General features: G+C 38.7%; 1 protein-coding gene across 2 annotated transcripts in view; it reads right to left on the bottom strand.

The window, feature by feature from the left end:
• Positions 1 to 27828, bottom strand: part of Agps (alkyldihydroxyacetonephosphate synthase) — a 467281-nt gene that overhangs the window by 172635 nt on the left and 266818 nt on the right. For both annotated transcript variants that reach the window (XM_090377792.1, XM_090377793.1), the window contains one exon: positions 21439 to 21566. In XM_090377792.1, the coding sequence (XP_090233918.1) occupies positions 21439 to 21566 (128 nt within the window). The remainder of the gene's footprint in view (positions 1 to 21438; positions 21567 to 27828) is intronic.

The following is a 27828-nucleotide window of genomic DNA, read 5'->3' as shown; positions in this document are numbered from 1 at the left end:
GGGTACTACTTGCTTCATTACTTGTAGAGCGGATATCATCTTTTAAGGGCACAAAAGATGATATAGTTGTACATGTTGACACTAATGATATCAAGAGTAGGAGACCAGCAGAATTACTTAACAAGTACAGGTCACTGTCGAAAAAAAGCCGTAAATTAGGGTTGAATTTGAAAGTGTGCAATTCTGCCCAGACACAATAGGAGGGAGTATATGATGAGGGCCTTGTCGATCAATTCGGCCCTGGAAAGATTGTGCAAGGCTCAAAGGGTAGAATTTTTTTCAGCCTGGACTGTACTTGTTAACAGGAGAGACTGCTTCTACAGGGATGGGATACACTTAAATAGAAAGAGTGCAAGAATATTTCCTGATGCTATCGAGGCAGTGTTAGGTGGGTCGGAAGACTGCTAGCTTGGGGGGGATACAAGGACTAATAGATTAACAATAGCCACTGGCTGAGGTGAAAGTGATTCTTGCACTGCTTCTATTGGAATGAGCAGAAGCCTGAAAAACAAGATGCAGGATATTTCAGAGACTGCTGGAAGTCACTGGGGTACAAGTAAGCACATGGATTGTGTTAGGGTAGCTAAGAATAGAAACAGGTGCATGTATACTTGCATGTACACCAATGCTAGCAGTTTGGTAAATAAATTTGATGAATTTGAGGTATTGCTCAAAGCATCAAAGGCAGATATTGTTAGGATATCAGAGACGTGGTGTCACACAGATATAAGGAATGCAGAACTGAAATTTGGGGAGTACAACGACTACAGAAAGGATAGACAGGATAGGAAGGAAGGAAGGAGGGGTTATGCTATTAGTTAAGAAACACATAAAATCCAACGAAGTGAAGCCAGTCGACTTCACTGGACAGTGCAGTGTCGAGTCAGTTTAGTGTGACATAAGCATTGGGAGATCAAAATTGAGAGTAGGAGTGTGCTATAGGCCTAATGACTCTGATGAATATAATAAGAAACTGTACAGGGAAATAGAGTGGGCCAGTACATCAGAGAGTCTTATAATGGGGGATTTTAATTTCCTAGATATTGACTGGAATTTGTGGGTTGATCACTCACACACTAGCAAGGCTTTTGTAGATTTATTGGATGATTGTTTTCTACATCAGCATGTTCGGGAGGCAACCAGAGGGAGCAATACTCTTGATTTGATTATCAGTAGTGATTCTTCATGCATTAAGAACCTGCAGATAAAGGAACCACTAGGAGGCAGTGATCACAGTGTGCTGAAGTGGGATTTACTCAAAGAGGTAACTACCATTAGGGGTAAAGGGAAGGGTTATTGCTTCTGTAAAGGCGACTATGATGGTCTGAGACAGTATTTAAATTCTACACAGTGGGACCAACTGATGATGTTAACAACAGCAAATTCAAAATGGGAAGCATTCAAAGAACTTACCTTGGAAGCTGCTAGGCTTTACATACCAACTAAGAAATATTGTTCAAGGTTTTGGCCTAAATGGATGTCAGATGAACTAATGAGACATATAACAGAGAAGAAAAATGCATGGAATACATATAAATTAACATGGGACACAGAAGCCTATGATAGATACAAGATGATAAGTAAAAGTAAAGTGCAGCCATTCATGCTGCACTTTACACTACAATTCATGCTGAGGGAAATGGACCATAATTTGCCACGCTGGTCCAGTGCGAGTTGGCAGATCGACCGTATTCAGCAGTCAGGGGCTTGAACCCCGGTCTACTCAAAGAGCGTGTGCTACTGCACTCGTGCCGTTGCCCACTCGGCTAAGGCAGATTACGAGAAATCTTTGGCAAGGGATGCAAAGAAAAACAGCAAAGTGTTCTTTACTTATGTAAACTCTAGAAGGAAGGGGATGAATCAGATTGGTCCACTTGATATCGATGGGTCAACTGTTGATGATCCTGCTCAGGTAGCAAACAAACTAAATGAATATTTTGCATTGACATCACACATGAGGAATGCCAGAGGTGTATTCAACTCTGGCAGTAAGCTAGAGAATCTTGTAATAACTGAGAGTAAAGTGGAGGAGAAACTGTTGAAGATAAACACAAGAAAGGCACCTGGGGTGGATGGGATCTATCCAGTTATATTAAAGGAGGCAGCAAAGGAAGTAAGCAAACCCTTAGCCATAATTATGAGAGCTTCCTTGGACTCAGGGAAGGTACCCATGGACTGGAGATGTGCAAATGTGACCCCAATTCATAAAGGAGGATCAAAGGCCGACACAAGTAATTATAGACCTGCGAGTTTAACTTCTGTTCCAGGAAAATTAATGGAGGCACTGGTTAAAGAAGCACTGCAGGATCATCTAGACACGATTTCAGTTATAGCTCGGACACAGCATGGTTTTGTTAAGGGGAAGTCTTGCCTGACCAATTTGATTGGATACTATGATGCAGTCACAAAAGAATTGGATGCAGCTACAAATGAAGCTGCTTGAATTTCTCTTTTTATTTCACCCCAGCATATTTGCAGCAAACAGTTAAGAATATCATTCTGAATAGTTTTTGAAATGACTTTAAATACTGCATTACTCTCTAATGGTTCTTTAAATTGGAATCTAATGTAAAGGCGAAATTGAAATTGTCTTTTTCATCCTATCCATGTAAAGGAATTTCAAACTGTCCACAATATTATTTTATTTAGGTATTATTTCAGATAATACCTCATGATTCTTGGTAAATTTTCTGTTATGTTTGCAGATTGAAAAGTCTGTAGGCTTTCGATCTGCAAGGCTAAGCTGTTCTTTAATATTTAAGCTTCCTAGAAGTGATGCTGAAATCACATTATCAATATGTTTCTTTGAATTCTCAAGTTTAAGAGTTTTTTCTTTCATTCTGTTTATGTTTGTAAAGCCACTTTTTTTCCAAGTCACCTCCGAACAGTAAACATGGAAAACAAAACAATGCATTTTTAACTTCACAACCACAAAGCCAATTTTTCCTTTGGTACTGTGAATATATTTCTTATTATTACTTATTCTCCACTGAGAAGTTTGAATCTTTGGTGTGGGGCAGCCTTCTTTTTTAATCGCATTTTTTTCTTGGCAAGATAATCGTGAAAAACTAAGTTGCTGAAGTTTATTCACTGCCATGCAATTTACTTCAGGGAAGGATGGAGTAATGATTTACTGACCTTTTTTACTGATTTACTTTTACTGATCAAATCAAATTTCACAAAATCGTATTCCATAGAAATAATGTTTTACTTACACATCACCTCATAATATAACTTCAACTTACCAAGTTCACGCTCAATTCGCAATTAAGCTGTAATCAACAATTACACTGTTGAATGTTTGAGTATTGACTTAACACTGATATTATTTAGTTACTTAATGGGAATTTGGGCAAATAACAATAAGACACCGACATTTTGGCTACACACCCATCGTTGTCAATGATGAAATCTGCACTGCGAGCTTTATAGCAACTTTGATTCGTTTCACCTATAAAAAATGTATACTGGCAAGTTGCCAATATGCTGGTTGCCAATGGCAACCAACTACCAGATATTCACTGGAATGCAAAATGTGTCACTGCCTGGTGCACAGTGAGGCCTACAGTTAATTAAACTTCAAAGTTGGAAATGATTTTGTGTTTTTATTCATTTATTATTGAAATGATTACTGGAAATAGGAGATGTGCATACTATATGCGGGTCTTGTTAATAAAAATATTCATTGTGTTGCATTGTTCTTTACAAAATTTCATATAACTCCGTTCACAGTACATCTAGATTTAAATAGCTATGGGTGCCACAGTGCCTATGGACGAGACGCCCCTGTAGAAAAGCCAATTCAATGTTTTTGAAAGTCAACTTTGGATGAGCTGGGTAAATTTTTTTGTTTATCTTATTGAAAATAGTATTTATAAATTTATTTTTCATTTCCAATTGAAAATAGCATTTATAAAGATAATCTTCAAATAAAGAAGCTGTCATCCAAGCATTATTGGCATATTCAACAGGCAGCTGTATTACTTAAGGTGGTAGAAAATGAAAAAGACCAGGGAGTAATTGTGCAGTCAGATATGAAGTTTTCTGAGCAATGCAGACAGGCTGCTAGGGCAGGTCATGGGGTTTTGTCAATGATACAAAGGGTACTAGGAAAGTTTTGCAATACAGCTTTGTTTATTTAATTTTTTCAAAGTAATTTCCTCTACATTCAATACACCTCTCCATCCTCCGAAACCAATCTTTAAACCAGTTCTGCCAAGTTACACTAGGGAGTAAAGCACACTCGTTGTCCCAAGCCCGTAGAAGGTCCTCACCACTGGAAAACCGCCTCCCTTTTAGCTTCATTTTCACATGCGGGAACAGTGCAAAGTCGCAGGGAGCAAGGTCTGGACTGTAGGGAGGGTGCTCGAGAAGTTTCAGTCCTGTCGTGGTCAAATATTCGGTGCAGGCTTTGGCGCGGTAAGCTGGAGCATTTTCGTGATGGAGGTACCAGGTGTCCATTCTTGACTTTGGCCGCAGGTTCTTCATAGATCCAATGACTTTAGGTAGGCATTGTTCAGTATACCACTTAGCTGTGACTGTCTTCTGCGTGTCCAAAATGACACATTCCACAATTCCACTCAATTTGAAAAATACAGCTATCATTTTCTTCTTTACAGATCGGGATTTTCTGACAATTACGGGTGTGTCGTCATCATCAAAGACCCAAACTTTGTTTTGAGCCTTGGTCGGCAGATCGTAATAGTACAGCCAAGTCTCGTCACCTGTCACGATGTTGTTCACATACCGAGATTGTCCCTTATCAAACTTTTTTAACATCTCCCGGCACCAAGTCACACGTCGTGTCATCTGCTCTTCAGTCAGTTGATGCGGCACCCAGAGAGAACAAAGTTTCTTCACGTGCAAATGATCTTGCAGAATCGAACGAATTGCTGGTGCATTTAGGCCCAAAGTATCCTCTATCTGTTGGTAGGTCACTCGCCTGTTTTCTTCAAGCATTTTCCTCACAGCAGTAACATTTTCCTCCGTAACTGACGTTCGTGGCCTTCCCGGCCTCTCAGAATCCTCCAGAGTGAAATTTCCCCTTTGGAATTCTCTATACCACCTGAATATCGTTGTACGATGTGGACAATCATCATCTAGTGCAAGAGTCATTTCTTCTAAGCACTGGTCTATGGTTAAACCACGCACGAAATTATACCGCAAAACTGTCCTTATCTCATTTCGTGACCACGATGCCATCGCAAGCACTTTACACTCTCACTACTAATGAATAACTGAGCCCATCGACTTGGCGCGGCGGCTACTATGCACGTATGAACATGTCTCAACATGCAGCAACAAGCAGCTTCCTGTGATTCATTGTTGCGTCATATTGCAAAACTTTCCTAGTACCCTTTGTATATAGGAATTTTGCTAGCAGGGAAAAGGAGGTGATTGTCCCTCTGTATAAGGCAATGGTCAGGCCACGCCTTGAGTACTGCGTACAGGTCTGGAGGCCTCATTTTAGGAAGGATGTAGATTTGCTTGAGCGTGTACAGAGAAGAGCAACACGATTGGTGAGGGGAATGAAGGGATTCTCTTACCAAGAGAGGCTTAAGTTCTGCAAATTGCAGTGGCTGGAGACTAGGCACCTGCGCGGTGATCTGATTGAGGTCTATAAGGCTTTGAATGGGTTGAGCACGCTGAATTCTGATGGGATCCTTCCACTTGTTCAGATTACGAACCTACGGGGACATAAGTTCAAATTAAGAAAGGACAGATGTAGAATAGATGTGCGGAAATTTGCCTTTAGCCAGCGGGTGGTTAATTGCTGGAACAAACTTCCATCTGTCGTTGTGGAAGTTGATAGGTTAAATAAATTTAAGGAGGAACTGGACAGGCATTTGGAGGGAATGATGTGATTTTTTTTTTTTTTTTTTTGGCTGATGCTGCATAAGCTCTTACACTTGCTTTCTTGCATCATGTGCCACTACTACTACTACTACTCCTTTAAAACATCTAGGTGATTTAGTCTTGCCTATAACTAATGGCTTCATCTTGATTGTTCCCATTATGCTGCATGTTAAAAGAACTGTAATCCTCTTTTTGATCTTCTTTCCTGCAGATGCAGAGGAATTTTTAAAATCATGCAATGGTTTGAGGGAGCCTGTTTCAGCTGTATTAAAAATGTCTTTAGGATTATAAGTGCTTAACACAGTGTACCAAGAGTGTTTCACCAGCTGTCAGCTGCAGAACCATCGGAATCCTGTTTTTCTCCATGAAATTTTTTGTAAACAGTATCATGCCTCTCCTTCCATCTTGTCAACCGTCTGTCCATCACCTTGCACTTTGTGTAGTTTTTCAGCAAAATCAGTAGCTTTTTGAAGAAGAATGATATGATTGATAGGTGCAATAAATGAGGTGGCCTGTTTGAACCAAAATGAACAGAGCTTCATCTACTGTTTTCCCCTTCGCATTTCCTTTTTCTGATTTCACTAATCACACTAGTGTTTAATGTGTGACGTGATTTTAATAATTTTGATAAAAATGACTTTGAGGCACTCCTAATTTTAATGCTGCTTCCCATTGAGACATATTGTTTAAGTTTAATTTGTCATATGTTTCTATAATTTGTTATCTGTACTTATCTTTACATCAAATTCACTTTCTCTCTTCACTGACATTTTTTTTTGGGTAGTAAAATTTAAACCACAATAAAAACGTAGGCATCAATCAACAACAAAGCACACAGCATGCACAAATTGGAACTAACATGAGACGCACAAGTGAGATAGGGAATAAATGGAAAAAAAAAAAAAGTCTACAAAGTTTAGAAATAGGAATGAAGAGCAGATTCTGAAAATTTATGTTTTTTTATATGATTGAAGATTTCAGTGAAGGAGAAATACCTTTTACCATAATAACGTGTAAAAATCCACAGAATTCCAGCTATTACTATCAGTATTACTGCAAATGCAATAAGATTGAGTTTACTACCTGTTTATAACAGATTCAAAACCTGTGCTCCTGAAATTACTCCTATTCTTTGCCGCCTTTTTTCACTTCCTTATTCCAAAGGTGTTTTGCCTTCTGCTTGGAAATTTGCTCATATCCAGCCAGTTTCTAAAAAGGTTGACAAATCCCTCCCATCCAATTACTTCTATTCTTTCTAAAGTAATCTTCTTCTTCTTCTTTGTCCCCGCCTTCTTCCCACGTTCATATGGGGTCGGCATTCCCTTCCTTAATTCTCTTCCTCTATTCCTTTCTAACCAGAGCTTCCTCTTTCTTTCAAATCCTCAGCCACCTTGTCCATCCATCTCAGCTTAGGTCTCTCCCTCTTCCTCTTCCCTATCACCTTCACCTTTTCACACCTCTTCCCTACATACTCCTCACTTCTTCGTTCCACATGACCAAGCCACCTCAACCTAGCTTCCTGTATTTTTTTTTACTCAGAGGCCCCACCTTAACCCTACCTCTAATGTAGTAATTTCTTAACCTGTCCTTCCTTGTCACACCCACATCCATCTTAGCATCCTCATCTCCGCCACTTCCATCTTCTTCTCCTGGGCCCTTGTAATCACCTAAGTCTCAGCACCGTACATCAATGCGGGTCTAACCACAGTTTTATACATTAATAATTAAAAATTATTAATGTATAAAACAATGTATTAATGTATTAAAAATTAATAATTCTACAATTAATTTTCTTATCACACAGCACCCCACTCATCTTTCTCCAGTTCAGCCATCCACATTGCACTGCTCCCTCGTACATATCCTTCACAAGCCTTATGTACTTTTCTGATATACCCCTTCTCCCTCATACATCTCCATACCTCTTGTCTGGGCACTCTATCATATGCTTTTTCCAGGTTTATAAACACCACGTGCAACTCTACTTGCATCTCTCCATATCTTTCCATCACCTGCCTTAAAGCAAAGACCGCATCTGTATTTCTGCACTCAATCCTCCATCCCTCTCAATGATCGATCCCAGATACTTAAATTTCAAAACAGATGTTAGCTTTTCCTCCTGCAGTTTTATAGAACTCTCAGCTTCTCCATTCAATATCATATATTCTGTCTTTGTTCTACTTATCCTCATGCCTCTATCTTCCAACACTTTCCTCCATTCCCCCAATTTCTTCTCTGCCTTTCCTTGAGATGATTCGCACAGTACAATGTCATCCACAAACAGCATACTCCATGGTGATCTACTCTTCACTTCTCTCACCAACACATCCATTACCAGATCAAACAGATATGGGCTGAGAGCTGATCCCTGGTGCAGTCCAACTTCTACAGAGAACCCCTCAGTCATACCTACACTGCTCTTAACCTGAGTCACCGCTCCCTCGTACATATCCTTCACAAGCCTTACGTACTTTTCCGATGTACCCCTTCTCCCTCATACATCTCCATACCTCTTGTCTGGGCACTCTATCATATGCTTTTTCCAGGTTTATAAACATCATGTGCAACTCTACTTGCATCTCCCCATATCTTTCATTCACCTGCCTTAAAGCAAAGACCGCATCTGTTGCTCCTCTTCCCAGCATGAAATCAAACTGTTCCTCTCCTATTTCCGTCTCCTGCCTTAACCTTCCTTCCGCAATTCATTCCAAGATCTTCATCGAATGAGACATTAACTTTATTCCCCTGTAGTTCCCACATTCCTGCACATCACCCTTTCCTTTAAAGATTGGCACAAGTATATTTTCCCTCCACTCATCGCGTATCCTCTCCTGCTGCCACAGTTTTTCCATCAAGTCCCATAGGATATCGATCCCTTCTTCTTCCAGACTACTCCATACCTCTACTGGTATCTGATCAGCACCTACTGCTTTCCCTCTCTTCATTTTTCTGAGTGCGCTTTCCACTTCTTTCCTGCTTATGCCTTCCACTACTCTCACATTCATCACTCCATCCTCGCATAGTGCTCTTGGGGTTTCCTCGTTTAATAACTTCTTAAAATAGTTTTTCCGCCTTCTCCGGGTCCTGTATAATCACTCCCCTCTCATCTTTTATCTGTTTTATTGATGGGAAGTCCTTCGATGCCTTATCTCTCGCTTTGGCCATTCTCATCAGTTGCCTATCTCCCTCTTTCCTTTCCAGTTCCCCATAGGCCTCATCCACTGCCCTCGCCTTTGATATTGCCACAGCCTTTTTGCCTCCTTATTTGCTATTGTATATGCTTCTTTATCTAAACTAATGGAGAAATCAATTAACCGCCAACTCTTAAACTACCTAGAAACCTTCCATCTGATCAATGATCGCCAGTATGGATTCCGTCAGTGTCGATCCACTGGTGATGTTCTGGCTTATGTTACCCATTTATGAACTAATTCAATGGAAAGGTTCGGTGAAATACAAGTAGTTGCTCTTGACATCTCAAAGGCTTTCGATCGTGTTTGGCATAAAGGTCTTCTAAACAAGCTTCCATCTTATGGTTTGCCAACTGTTTTTAGTAATTGGTTATCCAGTTTTCTCTCTGATCGCTCACTGGGAGTGATGGTAGACGGCTCTCTGTCTTCTAACTTCTCCAATAATGCTAGTGTCCCCCAAGGTTCAGTTCTTTCCCGCACTCTTTTCCTCTCGTATATTAATAACCTTCTTCCATTGACTGGAAATCCTATCCATAGTTTTGCCGATGATAGCACATTGCATTCCACTTTCCATTTTGAGAAACCTTGCTCTGCTCAATCAGCTTCAACTTCTTGAAAATTTGCTACAATTTCCTTAAATGCCGATCTTCAGGTAATTCTCTAGTGGGTCAAAGACAACTTAGTTGATTTCAACCCTTCTAAAATTCAGTCTTGTCTTATATCTCGCAAAAAGGATTCTTCTGCTCCTATGGTTATCTTTAGTGACACTCCGATTTCTAGGCAAAATGATATATCTCTTTTGGGGATTACCTGACTTCTAATCTCTCTTGGCACAAGCACATTACAAATATTGCTTCCTCTGCATCTAAAAAACTAGGTTTTCTCTTTTGCTCTCGGCGTTACTTTTCTTCCAAACAGCTGCTCACTCTGTATAAATCGCAAATCTGCCCTGCCATGGAATATTGTTCCCACATCTGGGGGTGGTGCCTCCAAAAGGCTTCTTGATTCCATTCAGAAGAGGGCAGTTAGGTTAATTAATGATTTATCTCTAACAGAGTATCTCCACTCGCTCTCTCATAGATGTACTGTTTCTGCTGCATGCCTCTTCTACAGATACTTCAATGGGCACTGTTCTTCTGAATTGGCTTCTATAATTCCCGCTCTCTCTCTTTCAAAACAGTCTGAACACGTGCCGCCACCAGCCAACATCCATTTACTGTCCAAGTTCAAACTCATAGAACCAACTTTTCATCTTCCTCGTTTATTCATTCAACTGCCGTTTTCTGGAACAACCTTCCTTCATACGTATTTCCTGAAAATTACAGTCTACAGAAATTCAAGTCCAATGTCAACAAATATCTTCTTTCATCTTCTCAACCTCCAACCCAAGCACGGTACTAAGTACTATAGGTTCTAATACCTCTCGTGTTTGGGGTTTACATTAAAAAAAAAAAAAAAAAAAAGATTGTACAAAAAAAAGCGCCGAATAAATCAAAAACTGCAAATTGTTTTTATTGTTTTATGGTTGTGACCTCTAGAAGTGTGATCTACAGCTTTTGAAAAATAACACAGAGGCATTCAAAATAGATTCTTATAATCAAAGATGTGATTCTAATAAACAATGAAAGTGTAGTGCATTTTACTGATTTGCATCAGTTCTCTTGAAATTTGATTCTATAAAGCAGATGATTCTAATAACCAGTGATCACTATAACTGGCACTTATTGCATATATATTATTATTTTTATGTGTACACATAAAAATTCTTTGTTCACAAATAGCTGGTGCAAAAAATCATACTCAAACTTTTCAGGACACTGTGACTTTATCCAAAAATTTAGACATTCCTGGCAGCACAAGATGTCTGTTCACTCAATATTTTTGTCCCTGAGGCTTGTAACAACATTCTTCCAGGTATGGCAGTCCACCAAGGAGACCAAAGTACTGATGAAACTGACATTCAGGAACTACTTGTGAATAAAGTGAACTGAATTTTGGTGAAGTCTGGTCATTCGGCAACAACAAAGTCCTCTACTTATACCTTCACAATGGTGGGACTGTCAGTAACCCTTATTCAAGGTCAGGAACAATTGTATTTTGTATACTGGAGGTAACCACACAGGTGTGAGCCAATGTAAGCATGGGTCAAGGTGTGGTGCCCACATCACTCAGAAAAATGCTGCCCCTCAGTGTCACCGGGCAATATTAGGTCGTAGGTGACTAATCATCATGTGGAAATATTACTATATTGCTTATTGGAGTCTTAAGTGATGAAAGCCATATTTAGTCTCCAGAGCAATACTATGCCTATCCACAGATCTTCCATAATGCAGTATGACTGATTTAATCTGAGGTCGAATATAATAATCAATAGGAAAAATTAGAATTGGTCTGTGACCTTCAGGAATATCCAAAAAGAATTTTAAAAATACCTTTTAAATAACATTTTTCAACTGTAAAAGATAATAAAAATAATTATAGAATTAAATGTTTATTGCATAAAATACATAATGAAGAAACTAATTATTTGCTATGGAAATATTTGAACACAGTCGTTTGAACAGTTTTGGCTTTATTTCTTTCATCATACAATTTCCAACAGCTGACAACAAGCTTCTCTAGGCCCTGGAAAAATAACATGCTTCTTTCGATGTTAGGATCAACGTCCATTACCTTTTGTTTAGGATTCTCTGTGATACCAAAGGTTTTGCCTAGTTCTTTTACCATTATCTTCTTTGCGGTAACATTTTCATCTAGCTCACACTTTTTTTCTTCAGCTTCTTCGCACGCACACTGTTCCTCTATTTGAAGGAGATCATTGTCACTTAGCTGTTCTGAATGCAAATTCAGTGATTCTCAAATGTTGGCCGTATCCAAGCCTTTGAAACCAAAGTCATTACCAATATTAGTTATGTCTTCAATAACCTTTTGAACTGAATCTTTGAAGCCAGTAAAATTTTGTGCAATGGGGTAAAAGATGCTTCCAAACTGCTCTCACATTGCTGGCTGTCACTTCTTCCCATGCTGCCTGAATGTTTTCAACAGCCACTCGTATGTTATATTTTTTCCAAAAATTTTTTGTACAGAAATTACATTGTCTCCTGTTGTAGCTACAAGTGCCTGTGAAAATGTTCTGCAGAGATAGTAAGCCTTGAAAGTTGCAATCCTACTGTAAGAAAAAACAACTTTCACATTTTCATTTAAGTCAACAAGTGCAGTAGGATGTACAGGTGCATTACTAAAAGCAAAATAGCTTTAAAAGTAAGATTATTTTTCTTGCAGTAGGCTTCAACTGTTGGACAGAAATAAGACTTAAACCAGTCTTCAAATAGGGCTTTGGTCATCCAAGTTTTTTTTTATTTGAATTCAAAATGAAGAGTTTGATGGCTGTATCCTTTTAAAGCCCTCGAATTTTGAGTATGGTACACAAGCATAGGTTTCAATTTAAAATCACCTTCAGCGTTACCTCCTAATAAAGGCATTAATCGATCTTTTGAGACTTTATACCCAGGTTGTTATTTATTTATTTATTTTTTTTTTTTTTAGAAGCATTAGGAACTAAGGCCATATTGCTCCGGGGATATGCGGTGGTCATTCCCTCACCTTTCCGCATCTTCCGTATTTGGTGGTCACGGGTTCGAACCCCGGTCTAATCAAGAAGCGTGTGCTATGCACTGCTGCTCCTGCCCACCCAGCTACGGAGGCGCCATACCCAGGTTGTGATGCTTCATTTGCAGCCAAATAAGTTTTAGTTCACATTAATTTCCAAAATAGGCCCATTTTGTCTACATTAAATATTTGCCGATCGTCGTATTCATCTGAATGATTTTTTGCAATTCTGCAGGAAATTTGTCTGCAGCATCTTCATCAGCACTAGCAGCTTCCCCTGTTACTTTAACATTATGCAGTCCTGCTCGATTTTTGAAACATTCAAACCACCCCGAACTAGCAACAAACGTTTCATTCTTCCCTTGATAATTTGTTTCTTTGAGCTTAGTAAAAATGTTAATAGCTTTGCTCTGAATATTGTCCTTCGATAATGGAATTCTTTTTTAATTGTAATCTTCTATCCAAATTGATTAAAGACTTTCCATTTCAATCATTACTGGAGTTCTGTTTCTGGTATTTTGTCAAACAGAAGTTGATGAAACTACCTTGCTCTTTATATTCATCCTTACAGCTCAAGACAGTTCTTATGGTAGACTCACTGTATCCTAGATCTCTTACGAACTTTCACATGGTTTGCACCGCTTTCATGTGTTTTGATAACTTAATTAGAATTAGAATTTTAAAATGCATCTGCACATGACTTTATTAGCAGAAGACAAACAAGTAATGCATCTACTTCCGATGGTTGATGGAACACAGAGGTGGGCAGCAGGCAAACGCTTATTGGCTTTCAGACATTTAGTGAGCGATTCGAATCTTTTTCAACTATCACATAAAAAAGATCGTGTTAACTGGAAATTTGCATCACGTAAAGTAAAAAGTGGTATAATTTTTTGAAATCGCAGTAACTGAAAAATGCATTAATCAAACTCACATTATGTGAGGCCTGGCTGTATTCCAGGATTGATGCGACAGACATACAAGCATAAAAAGAGAGAATGATCAAAAAGTTTAACAGTTGTAGGTCTGGAAATATTAAGGTTGCCCTTAAGAGACAGAAGTTTAGTCTTATCATGAAAAATGGCAAGTTTATTAATAATGGACTAAAAGCAGGATCATAAATGATCCGTGCTTTTGGTCCAATATTAATAAAATTGGCAGTACCTTCCTGAGAAGAATGAGAATTTCCAAGAAGGGTTAAGTCATCAGAATATGTGACTTTAGAAGCACTGGGAGTTGAACAGAGAATTCACTTTTTTTTTTTTGGTAGTTGTTGGCGCATAGGCTTCTGTGGCCATAATGCACCTCCCAACGTTTTTGCAGTACTTTGATCCAAGCCCGAAGCAGGAATCGAACCCGCGACCTTTGGGTTGCCAGGAGAATTCACTCATCAAGAACCAAATTCCAGATGAGTTGACCAGGCACTGAACTTGTGGGCATCCACAAGAGTCAGAGCGACAAAGTTTCAAAGAGCCAGAATAACTTGGACAGGAAGGTGGAAAAAACAGTTTCAAATTAGGTGGTAGACTTGTAAGGAGCACTGAGCACTTTTTTTGCCCACCCAGGGGTGAGCAAAAAAGCTGTCACACCAAAAATTGCTACAGCATATTTAGATGTGCAGCAGTAGTTTGTATACAGGGGAAGTGTTGAAGCCATGTGTTTTCCATGTCTATTGAATGCATTATGAATAGGCAAACTAACAGAACAAACTTATCTACAAAAAGATCTTAAACTCTCAAAAACTTTCTCATTCATTTTAGAAATATACGAGGTGCTACCCTAATGTTCCTGAAATTTGAATGTCGCACGGGAACTACGTCTAATACAGACTTGTGGCATTAGGTAACACTGCATGCAATCTTTGTGTATCAGTGCCAAGTGGCGTCTAGATAGAGTCTTGAATATTTATGCAAAGTTCTTGGCGGTGTGTTTTGCATTGTTTGCAACAGTTGTGATGGCTGATGTGAGAGAGCAATGTGCTTACATCAAGTTTTGTTTTCTTCTTAACGATACACCAGCAGAAACCCATAAGAAGTTGAAACAAGCTTTTGATGACAATGCTTTAGGCCAGATGCAAACCTACTACTGGTTTAACCGTTTTAAAAATGGTCAAATGTCAGTTGATGATGACAATTGCTCTAGGCGTCCCTCATCGAGCACCACCCTGGAAAATGTTGCAAAAGTTTGGGCAACCATCCACAACATTTGTCGCATTGTAGGACTATCGTGCATTTTGTCAGATGACCTGAACATGAAAAGTATTGGGGCCAAGTTTGTGCCATGGTTACTGAGTGAAGACCAAAAGAAGCATCGCATGGAAGTTAGCAGAGATCTTCAAGAACGGGCCAGGAGTAATCAAAACTTTCTTTCTATGGTTGTCACTGTTGACTACAGTTGAGTATATGAGTATGACCCAGAAACCAAGCAACAATCATCCCAGTGGAAGAGTCCATCTTTGCCCTGACCGAAGAAAGCCAGACAAGTGAGGAGCAATGTGAACATGCTGATTTGAATTTTGGACATTGATGGAATTATCTATAAGAAACTCGTCCCTCCTGGCCAGATCATCAATGCAAAGTTCTACTGCAATGTCCTAAGGCAGTTAAGGGAAGCTGTCAGAAGGAAACGTCCAGAGAAGTGGCACACAAAGAACTGGGTACTTCATCATGACGCCAGCCTGCACATCTCTCGCTGTGGTGCAGTTTTTGACATCCAACAAATGACAGTCATCCCCCTTATTTTCCAAACTTAGGCCCTTGCGACTTCTTCCCAAGAATGAAAATTAAGCTGAAGGGTTGAAGATTTGAGCTTAGAGGATATCCAAATCAAATCATAGGCGGTGCTGACCACTATGACGAAGGACATTCAGGAGGCATTCAAATCATGAGAGAAGTGCTGGGATCGGTGTTTATGCTCTCAGGGGGAATTCACCACCATCTCCTTTGAAGGTGAAAGTAATAAGACCCTAAGACCCAGGGTGAGTAATTTATTTTATAAATACATTTCAGGAACTTTTGGGTAACACCTTGTATGTGGTCTTGGTTCAACTTTCAATGATATCTTTTATCACCTACAATCTGCCAAGTTGCTCTTATTTCTGACAGAATTCCCAATTATCAGTTGCCTCAACCACTAATTATCTCAGTTGCCCTAATTATTAACTCTATGATTCCTATAATTCAAATGTATTATTTGTGCATGTCTGCCTGATATTCTTTGTCTGACTTCCAAATTTCAGATTTCTTTCTGTTCTCCTCTGTCTTCAAATCTCTGCCACCCATTGTGTCAAAATAATCAACTGCATCTATTATTCTTCCAATTCCACTAATCACTCAGAACTCTCTGGCTTTTTTTTTTTTGAAACTTGACTTTCTCCTATCCAACTTTTGTAATAGTGGGTAAGTTTCCTTGGTGATTTTGACATTCTCAACTCCAGTGGCTTCAGTTTTCTATTTATATCTTTTGGTTTAGTCTGCTATGGTAATCAATTTCCAAAATGGAAGGTTTTAAAACTGTTGGAAAAATAAATTTGCACATAACATTCTTCAACATATCTAGTTGTAATGACCTCAGTATGTGGATTTGTGACACATTATACTGAAGAACAAGGTTCTGATTCCCAAATGTTGGCATAACATTTAAGAGAAATCAGCAAATTGCTCTATTGAAGCCAGAAGATAAAAAAATGAATGGACTTTCTTCATGGGTGAGGGCAACGTGCCTAGAATTATCAGATTGCTTGACCTGTTTAGGATTGCTTTTACCAGGAGTTTGCAATTTAGAAGTTCTTTTCCTTGAGTTCATTCGTTTACCTTCTTTCAAAACTTCTGGATCATGAACTGGATTTGAACACAAGTCAGTGCACAACTCACTAGTGATTGCTTGTTATACTTTTATGGTAGCTCTGAAAAGTGTTCTTATGACTTTTCTCACCAACAATTCTGACCTCTTTAAACAGATTTGTCAAAGGTTGTCACAATTCTACCGGTCCACTTATACATTTAACCAAAGACAGCCAATGTGTGCACACATGCTTCATATTTTTTTTACTTCAATGGAATACATCAGCTGAAATCTAACTTTCCTTTTAGCACTTGTTTTAAGGTAGTAACAAATGCCTATCAAATATTCATCCAATATCAGAGGGGAAAATGTGCACCCTTTCTCAGCACACATATTAATATGACAACAAGGAGAGCTTAATACCCTTCAGTGCTCAATTTTCTCTTTTAATACCCTTGCTATTCCAGTTTTAAGACCAATATAACAGCCAAATTATCAACACTAAGTGGTGCCTGATGTTTTTTTGAAGGAAAGCCACATACTTTCAGTTTGGTCAGAACAAGATGCTCAAGGTTAATTTTGAATGACTTTGATTACTACAACTGAAAGAGTGATAAAAATTTATTAATTAGTACCCTCTTCTAATTAGTTAATTAGCATTAGTGGAGGCTTATGATGCAAGAAAACAAGCTTTTACAGCATCAGCCAAAAAAAAACTCCCCATTTCACCCGTCCATTTGCTCCAAATTTATTTAAGCTGTCTTCTTCTTCTATGACAGATGGAAGTTTGTTCCAGCAATCAACCACCTGCTGGCTAAAGGCAAATTTCTGCACATCTATTCTGCAACTGTCTTTCCTAAATTTGAATTTATGTCCCCTCAGGTGATTAATCTGGGAAAGAGGAAGAATTCCATCAGCACTGAGTATGCTGAAACCATTCAAGGCCTTAACACCCCTCAGTCAGATCTCCTCGCAGGTGGCGCCTCAGTAGCCAGGTGGGAAGAGCAGCAGTGCGTAGCACACGCTTCTTGATTAGACCGGGGTTCGAGCCCATCACCACCAAATACGGAGGATGCAGAAAGGTCAGGGAATGACCACCGCATATTCCCGGAGCAATATGACCTTAGTTGCTAATGCTCCTAAAAACCAAACAACAACAACAATCCTCGCAGGTGCCTAGTCTCCAGACACTGTAATTTGCAAAACATAAGCCTTTCTTCGTAAGTACAACCCTTTATTCCATTCTCTAATCTTGTTGCCCTTCTCTGTATTTGTTCCGTCAACTCTACATCCTCCTAAAATGTGGCCTCCAGACCAGTATACAGTACTCAAAGTGTAGCCTGACCATTGCCTTATACAAGGGAATAATCACATCCTGTTCAGCAATTGGTCAGCAATGATATTTAGGTATGATGTGGCATCCAGACGTGAATCTATGGGTATCAATGGACCAACGTGTGCCAAGAAAACATTCCCCACACCATAACACTGCCCCCACCACCTTGCATAGTAGCCATCAGATATGAAGGGTCCATGGATTCATGTTGTTTTTGCCAAAATTCTGAGCCTTCCATCAACATAATGCACCAGGAACTTCGACTCGTCAGACCAAGCAACTGTTTTCCAATCCTTGATAGTCCAGTGCTGGTGTTGCTGTACTCACAGGAGGCATGCTCTCTTGTTCTTCATTGATAACAAAGGTACACAATGTGGCTGTCGGCTGTTGTAGCCTATTCACGACAAAGTGTGACTAGTAGTCGTTGCGATATTTTGTTCTGTGCACCAAGGTTGTATTCTGACGTCATGTACAGAATTGTGGCCTGTCTGTTTGCTTGCACAATTCTAGCCATCCTCCTCTGAGCTCTCTCTGATCAACAAGTGATTTTCTTCCATACTAGTACCGTTGAGAGGATGTTTTCTGTTTGTTGCACCATTCTTGATAAACCCTTGAAACTGTGGTGTGTGAAAAGTTCAGGAAAGCAGCTGTTTCAGAAATGCTTTGTCCAGCACGTCTTGCACCTACTACCATGGCACGTTCGAAGTCCATTAGTTCAGTCCTTTTCCTCATTCTTGCTATGGTTTGTACGCTTAACTGATACTAGAAAGGTTGTTCTGCTGCATTTATATCCACAACTGTGGTCATATGACTTGCAACTTTGTGGGACAAAACCTAATCAAGTGGGGTGTACCTAATAAAGTGGCAGCACAGTGTATATGTATATAGCGGAGTTCTCAGTTTCTGGCTAGTGGCCGCTTGCTAATAAATAAATAAAAAAAAAAGCACTTCACATGTCAACAGTAATGGTGCCGGAGGAGGAGGAGAAATGAAAATTTAAAACCCAAGTCACGAGCGTAATCAATCTATATATATCAGACCATGACGAAGACAAGATTGGAGAAGAGTGGCTTCAAAGCTCAGATTCTGAGTACAAACCATCAGAAGTTGAAGAAGACCAGGATGAAAATGAAAAAGTAGTAGATGAGTGGAGAATTCAGGAAAGCTCATCAGGTGAGGAGAAAGTGATCCAACTGTCAACAGCAGGAAGAAAAACAGGAAAAGCAAGGGACAAGACAACCCCAAGCAGTGGAAGAGACTGAAGAATGCCAATTCACGACTTTAGGGAGAAACCTACATTGGCTTTGAAAAATATTCCTCCGGAAAATACCAACAAACGTCAGACAGTGAGAAACGAGCAATGTTACCTAAATGTGATGGTCATCCAACAGCTGGAAAGGGTCCAAAACAAAAATCTGAATGCTCTGCAATAACTGAACAACAACGGCAAGAAGTGTTCACTACATTTTGGAACTTGTCTTCGTGGGAGGCAAAAAAATTGTTCGTGACAGGACAAGTATTACAAGCTCCGTCAAAACCAGGCAGAATACCACTCAAACAGAACTTTCACATAAACAAGTAGGTTTCAAGTATTTCTTAAATGTGAGTGAGAACCAAACTGAGAGAGTGAAGAAACATGTTTGCAAAAAAATGTTTTACACCATACTAAGTGTTGGCGAGGAGTCGGTATGATCATGGGTGCTGAGTAGCGGTCCTCCAGCACATTCTGTTACTGAGACAGTAGAAACTGACTTTGGGCCTGTCTGCTCTAAGAATGTTTTTTGGAAAAATTTCCCAAGGTTCATTCTCGCTATTGTAGGTTGTCAAGCAAAAAACTCTATATAGAGCCTGTGTGGGAGAGTTACAGACACCTCCACAAAGAGTTCACTGAACACTGCTGAAAAAAAAAAACAAAAGGGCTACATCGTGGCAAAACTTCATGAAAATTTTTAAAATAATGAACTGGGACATTTTTCGTCCAAAAAATGACCAGTGTAACGAATGCATCATGTACAAAAATGGCAACTTGAAAGAAGAAGATTACCAAAGGCATCACCAGAAAAGGAGCAAAGTACGAGCAGAAAAAAGAAATAGACAAAGCTGAGGCAGCCGAAAATGCGGAAGTACGCAGTTACACAGTTGACCTTCATGCCATTCTTTTATCCCCCCCACCTAAATGCCGCTGCCAATTATTATAAGACAAAGCTCAAAGTGCACAACCTGACATACTACAATCTCCATTCTAAAGACATAATGCGGTTTTTTTTTTTGGCACAAAGGAAATGGAGGCCTAGTGAGACATTTTTGCATCGATTTGCAACAAAATTTATAAAGTGAAATCAAAAAAGTTACCTCTCCAAAATAATTTGCTAGAGCCAATGGACGTTGCTATCAGAATCGGAAAGTGAAATTGCCCCATGCTCTTTTTGAATTGGCCAAGGAACAAAAACTAATTATTGAGCAAAAATACCTCGAGGTCGGCCACACCCAGATGGAGGTTGATTCAATTCACAGCACCATCGAATGGAAACTTGGCTGGAGGCGAGAAGTATGTCCCTGCTGACTACTTGCAAATCATCAAGTCAGCAAGGGAAACCCCATCTCCTTACAACGCTGTATTACTATCATTCACAGCTTTCTGTTAGTAAGAATCTGTTTTTTACTCAAGCATCAGGCCAGGAAAGAAGACCCCTGTGTCACTGACATTTGTGCTCTGCAGTACCACACTTCAAGGAGTGATAAACTACAAGCTTCAAATTTTCTGATGCGTGGACAGAGTTACCAACTTGCCCCAAATGAGTGACAGCCCCTTTTGATCACCCTTCCCCTGTGCCATGTGCAACCGAGGCAATGAAGTTTGCTTATTTACAGGAGTTTAAGGCAGTAATTCCATCCGACTACCACTCTTTCTATGACAATCTAGTGCACAAATGAGTTTGATTTAATCCTGTAAAATAGATTTTTTTTAAATTTTAAATACTAAGGACTTTCTTGAAAAATTCATATAGATTTTTATATGTTAAGTAATTGATTCTCCAATAAAGTATTGACTGAAGTGCTCACATTTCCTATTTTTAACTCATTTTCTCTAATGGCTTACATTGCTTCAATAGGTTGTATGTCATGAGTATGTAAACAAGGGGCTCATATCTGGTGAGTATGGGCTTGGCAAACCCAGGGTCCTGAGCTGGATATCATCATTCTTCCCTTTTTTGTCTGATTCCCTTCTACTTTTGTCTCTCTCTCTCTCTCTCTCTCTCTCTCTCTCTCTCTCTCTCTCTCTCTCTCTCTCTCTCTCTCTCTTTCTCTCAGAGTAACTCGGGGAATTTTTTTTTGGCTGGTGCAGCATAAGCCTCAGGCTTTCTTGCACCATATGGCTAATAATAACACTTCTCGGCAGCAATATGTCTTATGTCAAGGTTTTATGATAAATGCACATAATGTCTCAAAAACTGTTCTGTCATTAAAAACCAATGTTAATTTGACGTGCTAAAATGGTTTGTACGAGGTTTGTACTGAATGTATCAAATATTTGGAATCAAAGGTAAATGAACAAAACTGTTTTATTGATCTGAAAACTCACAAACTTTTGACATGCGACCTATTGCAGTATCAATGACAATTTGCTCTCACACATGCTCATTACATGCAAAAACTAATTACCTGATGGGCTATTTCATGAAGGCAAGCTACTCCATTCTCGAATGTAGGAAATATAATCGAGCCGTACCTTTTGCATTCTGGTAATAAATGTACCTTCAGAGTAACTTCTGTTATCACTCCAAGAGTTCCTAAAATTAAATTTTAATTCAGAAAGTTAATATGTGCATATACTATAATTGTATAAATACATTTCCCCATTATGTAAAACATTCTGGAACTGAACTTTTATTTAGATAAATATAACATTCACATATAATTACACATCAAATTTTTAAATATAATGACCATGGCTATTTACACATTTCATCTATCAGTTATATAAATGCAAATAGCCTCTTCAAGGTCCTTTTTTTGTAAGTTCTTCGACTGTGTTTGTCATAGTTAACACTGTTACCAAAAATTCTTATCATGTTAATCATTTCTTATCTTTTGGGGGGGGGGTTAAATGAAAAAAGTCATGTGGTGCAAGGTCAGGTGAATAGGAGTTTGTTATAAGACCAAGCATTTTTTTTTTTTTTTTTTTTTTTATGTAAACCCCAAACACAAGAGGTATTAGAACCTATAGTACTTAGACCGTGCTTGGTTTGGAGGTTGAGAAGATGAAAGAAGATATTTGTTGCCATTGGATTTGAACTTCTATAGACATTAATTTTCAGGAAACACGTATGAAGGAAGGTTGTTCCAGAAAACGGCAGCTGAAGGAATAAAAGAGGAAGATGAAAAGTTGGTTCTGTGAGTTTGAAGCTGGACAGTAAACGGATGTTGGCTGGTGGTGGCATGTGTTCGGACTGTTTTGAAAGAGAGAGAGCGGGAATTATAGAAGCCAATTCAGAAGAACAGTGCCCATGGAAGTATATGTAGAAGAGGCATGCAGCAGAAACAGTACGTCTATGAGAGAGCGAGTGGAGAGACTCTGTTAGAGATGAATCATTAATTAATCTAACTGCCCTCTTCTGAATGGAATCAAGAAGCCTGAGAGAGGTTTTGGGGGCACCACCCCAGATGTGGGAACAATATTCCATGGCAGGGTAGATTTGCAATTTATACAGAGCGAGCAGCTGTTTGGAAGAAAAGTAACGCCAAGAGCGAAAGAGAAAACCAATAATGTGCTTGTGCCAAGAGAGATTAGAAGTCAGGGTAATCCCCAAAAGAAATATATCGTTTTACCTAGAAATCGGAGTGTCACTAAAGATAAGCATAGGAGCAGAAGAATCCTTTTTGCGAGATATAAGACAAGACTGAGTTTTAGAAGGGTTGAAATCAACTAAGTTGTCTTTGCCCCACTGGAGAATTACCTGAAGATCGGCATTTAAGGAAATGGTAGCAAATTTTCAAGAAGTTGAAGCTGATTGAGCAGGACAAGGTTTATCAAAATGGAAAGTGGAATGCAATGTGCTATCATCGGCAAAACTATGGATAGGATTTCCAGTCAATGGAAGAAGGTCATTAATATGCAAAGGAAAAGAGTGGGGGAAAGAACTGAACCTTGGGGGACACCAGCATTAGTGGAGAAGTTAGAAGACAGAGAGCCATCTACCATCACCCTCAGTGAGCGATCAGAGAAAAAACTGGATAACCAATTACTAAAAACAGTTGGAAAACCATAAGATGGAAGCTTGTTTAAAAGACCTTTATGCCAAACACGATCGAAACCCTTTGAGATGTCAAGAGCAACTACTTGTGTTTCACCGAACCTTTCCAGCGAATTATTCCATAAATGGGTAACATAAGCCAGAATATCACCATCGGATCGACACTGACGGAATCCATACTGGCGATCATTGATCAGATGGAAGGTTTCTAGGTAGTTTAAGAGTTGGCGGTTAATTGATTTCTCCATTACTTTAGAAAGAGTAGAAGTAATTGCAATGAGAAGATAATTGGATGAGAGGGATTTGTCACCCTTTTTAGGACTGGCTAGATATGAGCAAATTTCCAAGCAGAAGGAAAAACACCTTTGGAATAAGAAAGTGAAAAAAGGCGGCAAAGAATAGGAGTAAGTTCGGGAGCACAGGTTTTGAGAACAAGTGGAGAAATACCATCTAGACCTGGAGCTTTCTTAGCATCAAGATTCGTCGAAATCCCTCTGACATCCTGTTGACGGAAGACCACAGGAGGCATTGAATGGAGCATTTGGGAATGGTGGGAGGTGTTTTACCAAGATCATTAATACATGAGCTGGAAGAAAAATGGGATGCTGGCAGGTCAGCTTTATCCTAGGCTGAAGTGACAACAGAACCATCTGGTTTGGACAGAAGTGGGAGCAGAGATGGGCAAAAGTTGCAGCCAATAGCTTTGGCAAGAGACCAGAATGCTCGGCTACCATTAGAGCAAGAAGCAAGTTTTCTACTCTTAGCCTGTTCAAACTCTAGTTTGGACTGATTAATAACGGCTTTACAATTGTTGGGAGCTTTGGTGTAGATAGAAAATGAAATTGAAGAATTAGAAACAAGCCAATTACGATATGCAACATTCTTCTCTTGAACAGCCTTAGCACATTTATTGGAAAACCAAGGTTTAGATAAAGGATAAGATTTTAAAGTGGAGTGTGGGATAAAGGATTCCATTCCTGCAAGAATAATTTCACTGACACGATCTGAGCAAACATTGACATCAGAAGTTTTGAAACAGTAATCCGACCAAGGAAAAGAAGTCTCGCAGGTCACCCCATTTTGCATTCTTGTATTGCCAAACAACACAAGGTTGGGAACAGCCATGAGATAAAGGTTCCATTGGAGAAGAGACAATCACCAAGTTGTGATCTGAAGTGCCTAAAGGACCTCTCACTTCGACCGTGTACTTAGAAGGGTTGTTTGTGAGAAAAAGATCAAGTGCATTAGCTGTATGATTAGGATTGTCCGGTATTCTTGTAAGTAAATGAACAATCTGTGCAAGGTCATTAGTAATTGCAAAAGCTTCAGCATCTCGACCAGCTGGGTCGGTGTAACTAGAAAATGGAAGCCAGCTGGAGTTGTGAACATTAAAATCACCAAGGAAAATTACCTCACTGTCAGGAAAGTTGGATTGGAGAAAGTCAAGCTGCAAAGAGAGGAAGTCAAAGAGCTCCAAGTGATTAGTGGAGTTGGGAGAATGGTAGAGACAACAGATGAATTTGACACAATGAGGTGTGGAGAGAGAGAGATATTTTAAGCCAGAGAAGATCAAAGAGAGGAGATTCCAAACTGCCAAGTCTCTGACAGGGAATATCAGAACGGACATATGCACACATACCACCTTTTGCGAAAGGAATCATACAGCGAATAATTTGGGCATCTGAGACGAGCAGTAGTTGAATCAACTGATAACTGAGATTCTGTCAGAAAAAGTACATGGGGTTTGGCAGACTGCAAGTGGAAATGGACATCGTTGAGATTAGAATTGAGACCACGTATATTTGTGAAATGAATTAGGAAGTGCTTGGGAGGTTTAGATCTTTTCGCAGATAATCTTGTTCTATTAGTTTGACAATTTATGGTGTATTCAATAGTAAGGAAAAGTGGGTGGGACATGCTGTATGAAGTAATGAAATTTTTGGATATGGCGTACACTTGGTAAGAATATACCCAGATCCTTGACATAATGTGGCCTCGACAATGCTCACCGCATACAAACTACTCAGACTCCCTCCAGTCACTATCTGGCAGAGTAAAGGTAGCAAGATTATACACTAGCTGATCCGGAAGAATCCTAGAGAGTTACCAATAGGTTCGGTCCGGTGTACTAACTAGTGGCCAGCCTGCGAACACCGTTTTAGAGCTGTACCCTCAAAATGTAAGGAATATTGGATCTCGCCACGAGGTTCATCATAACCTCAAAAGTCATCAATCATACTGCCTGATATAAGAGATAGAGATAGCTGACTGCAACTTAGCTCTAGAGACTAAACATGGGTTCCACCACTTCAAGCCTCCAATAAGCAAAGTGGTGGTATTACAACGGTTGATGAGAGTCATCTACCACCTAGAATTTCGAAAGATATTCAGAAATTTCACAAGATGAGTAAGAGCATTGCTGTAATTTCTAATTTTTCTATGCTGACAGATCGGGTTTCTTCCATTGGCTGCATCTTGCAAACTCTTAATGATTTTTAATTACATTATCTTATTAACAGCATGATGCCTTAACACAAATTCATGATGAATTACACCTTTACAGTCAAAAAATAATTCTAGAATAGCTTTGACTTTAGAGCTGGTCAATCTGAGTATTTTTTTATTCCTGGGAGAAGTCCATTTAGGGGACTGGCATTCCTTTCTGCGAGTCATAACAATAACACCTATTAATTATGTGAAAAAGAAATGTGGCATAAATTAATCTTGAAATATTAAGAATAAAAAGACAACACTCATGTGCCACATGAATTGGAGAAGACTACAGTTTATTTGGATTTAATCATATTACTACTTAATTACATTAATTCATAAGTGAAAGCTACAATGTATTTCTCACACCAAAAAAAAATTTAACTTAAAAATAAAAATATCCAAAAAAAGTGACCTCATTGTGATTTTTAATATTGCTCAATTATTGGTTGGCTTTTGACCTGCTTCATTAGAATTAGGGGTTGAATTAAAATTAGAATGGCATGACTCAAGGTTATTCTCAGATGATCTATTTCAGAAGTAAAGGCATTAGTGAATTAAGAAAAGAAAGTGAATGCAAATATAAACTATAAATTTGGTATTTTTTTCTGAAAGCACTGACTCAAAGCTATCCATTGTGAGCAAACTGCATTATTTGCATACAGTCTTAAAACAAACAATTTTTATAATACAACTGTAAATAAATATTCTAATAGATATAAAAATAATTATATCTAATATATATATATGTTTTTTGTGAGGTTTTGTATGAGTAATTTGCAAAAAATACTCGCCTATCTTGTGACTTGCTGAGATACAGATAATAAGTATATATATATATATATATATATATTTTTTTTTTTATGTAAATGTTGTGTATTACAGTTAAAAGTCATTGTCTGGCTGTTTAACAAATGGGAGGTGAAATTAGGAAGGTGATTAGTTTAGAAACAGACACTCCTGCCCTCATATTACACATAGCTCAGAGTGTGGAAAATAAACAATATACGATTGAAGAATATAAGGCTGGTGCTCAGGTTATCCAGGAGTGCAATTTTCTCTGCGTTGGTAATGGCACTGGACAAGCTAGATATATGCATTCGGAAGTGGTTGTCAGTATATCTCTATATGTACAAAAATCTTATACTTATAATTAAAATTATACTTCAAATTAAAATTCTATTTAACATTAATGTATACTTTTATACTCATGTTGTTATAATTTTAAACTAGTGGGTAACTGGCTGATATATGTGAAATGGTATCTCTTCAGGATGCCACACCATTTCACTATTTCAGCAAAATATGCTGAAATACTCCATATATACAGCCTTTAACATTTCATAGTTTCCTGTATATATCTTAGTGTTGTAGCCAAAAAATTATTAAAATGAAACGATTTTATTTATATATGTACAGGTAACTTGGCATCTACGTTATGTTCCTTTACAGGTAACTTGGTATCTACAGCATGTACAGGTAACTTGGCATTTACGTTATGTTCCTTTACTTTTAAAAAAATAATAATAATTATAATGTGAAATTTGTTAAAAATAAAAATTAAGTTAATCAACAGTATTATTTGAAAATAAAATCAACAGTATTTAAAAAATATACTAAAATACAATATGAAGATCAAATTCTATATACTGTACATCCTATGTCTAACTACAATAAATTAAACTAAAATAACTAGAAAATACTAGACTAACAATAAAGCTGACCTCCCTTTACACAGAGAAACCCCTCCAGGGAGACTATGATACAGATCAAAAGTCTAATCTGTAATCTGCTAGTCTGTAATCAGGTCACAAAGGAGGTTAGGCAGGTGAAGGCAGATTACGAGAAATCTTTGGCAAAAGATGCTAAGAAAAACAGCAAGGATTTCTTTACTTATATAAATTCTAAAAGGAACGGGATGAATCTGATTGGTCCGACTGTTTGTGAGAAAATGATCCTGCTCAGATAGCAAACAAACTGAATGAGTATTTTGCATCTACATTCACACATGAGGAGTTATTAAGGTTTGAAAATGGCAGAAGCTTATCAAATTGTAGCAGGGTGCTTAATGATTTTGTAATAACTGAGAGCAAAGTGGAGGAGAAATTGTTGAAGTTAAACATAAGAAAGGCACCTGGGCTGGATGGGATCTATCCAGTTATATTAAAGGAGGTGGCAAAGCAACTAAGCAAACCCTTAGCCATAATTATGAGAGCATCTTTGGACTCATGGGAGGTCTCCACAGACTGGAGATGTGCAAATGTATCCACAATTCACAAAGGGGGATCGAAGAGTGACACGAGTAATT

This window comes from Mastigoproctus giganteus, chromosome 7 (assembly GCF_048544385.1).
Source record: "Mastigoproctus giganteus isolate SK-2022 chromosome 7, ASM4854438v1, whole genome shotgun sequence".
NCBI classification, from domain to species: domain Eukaryota; kingdom Metazoa; phylum Arthropoda; class Arachnida; order Uropygi; family Thelyphonidae; genus Mastigoproctus; species Mastigoproctus giganteus.
The sequence above is the reverse complement of the archived record's forward strand: the minus strand, read 5'-3'. Positions and strand labels throughout refer to the sequence as shown.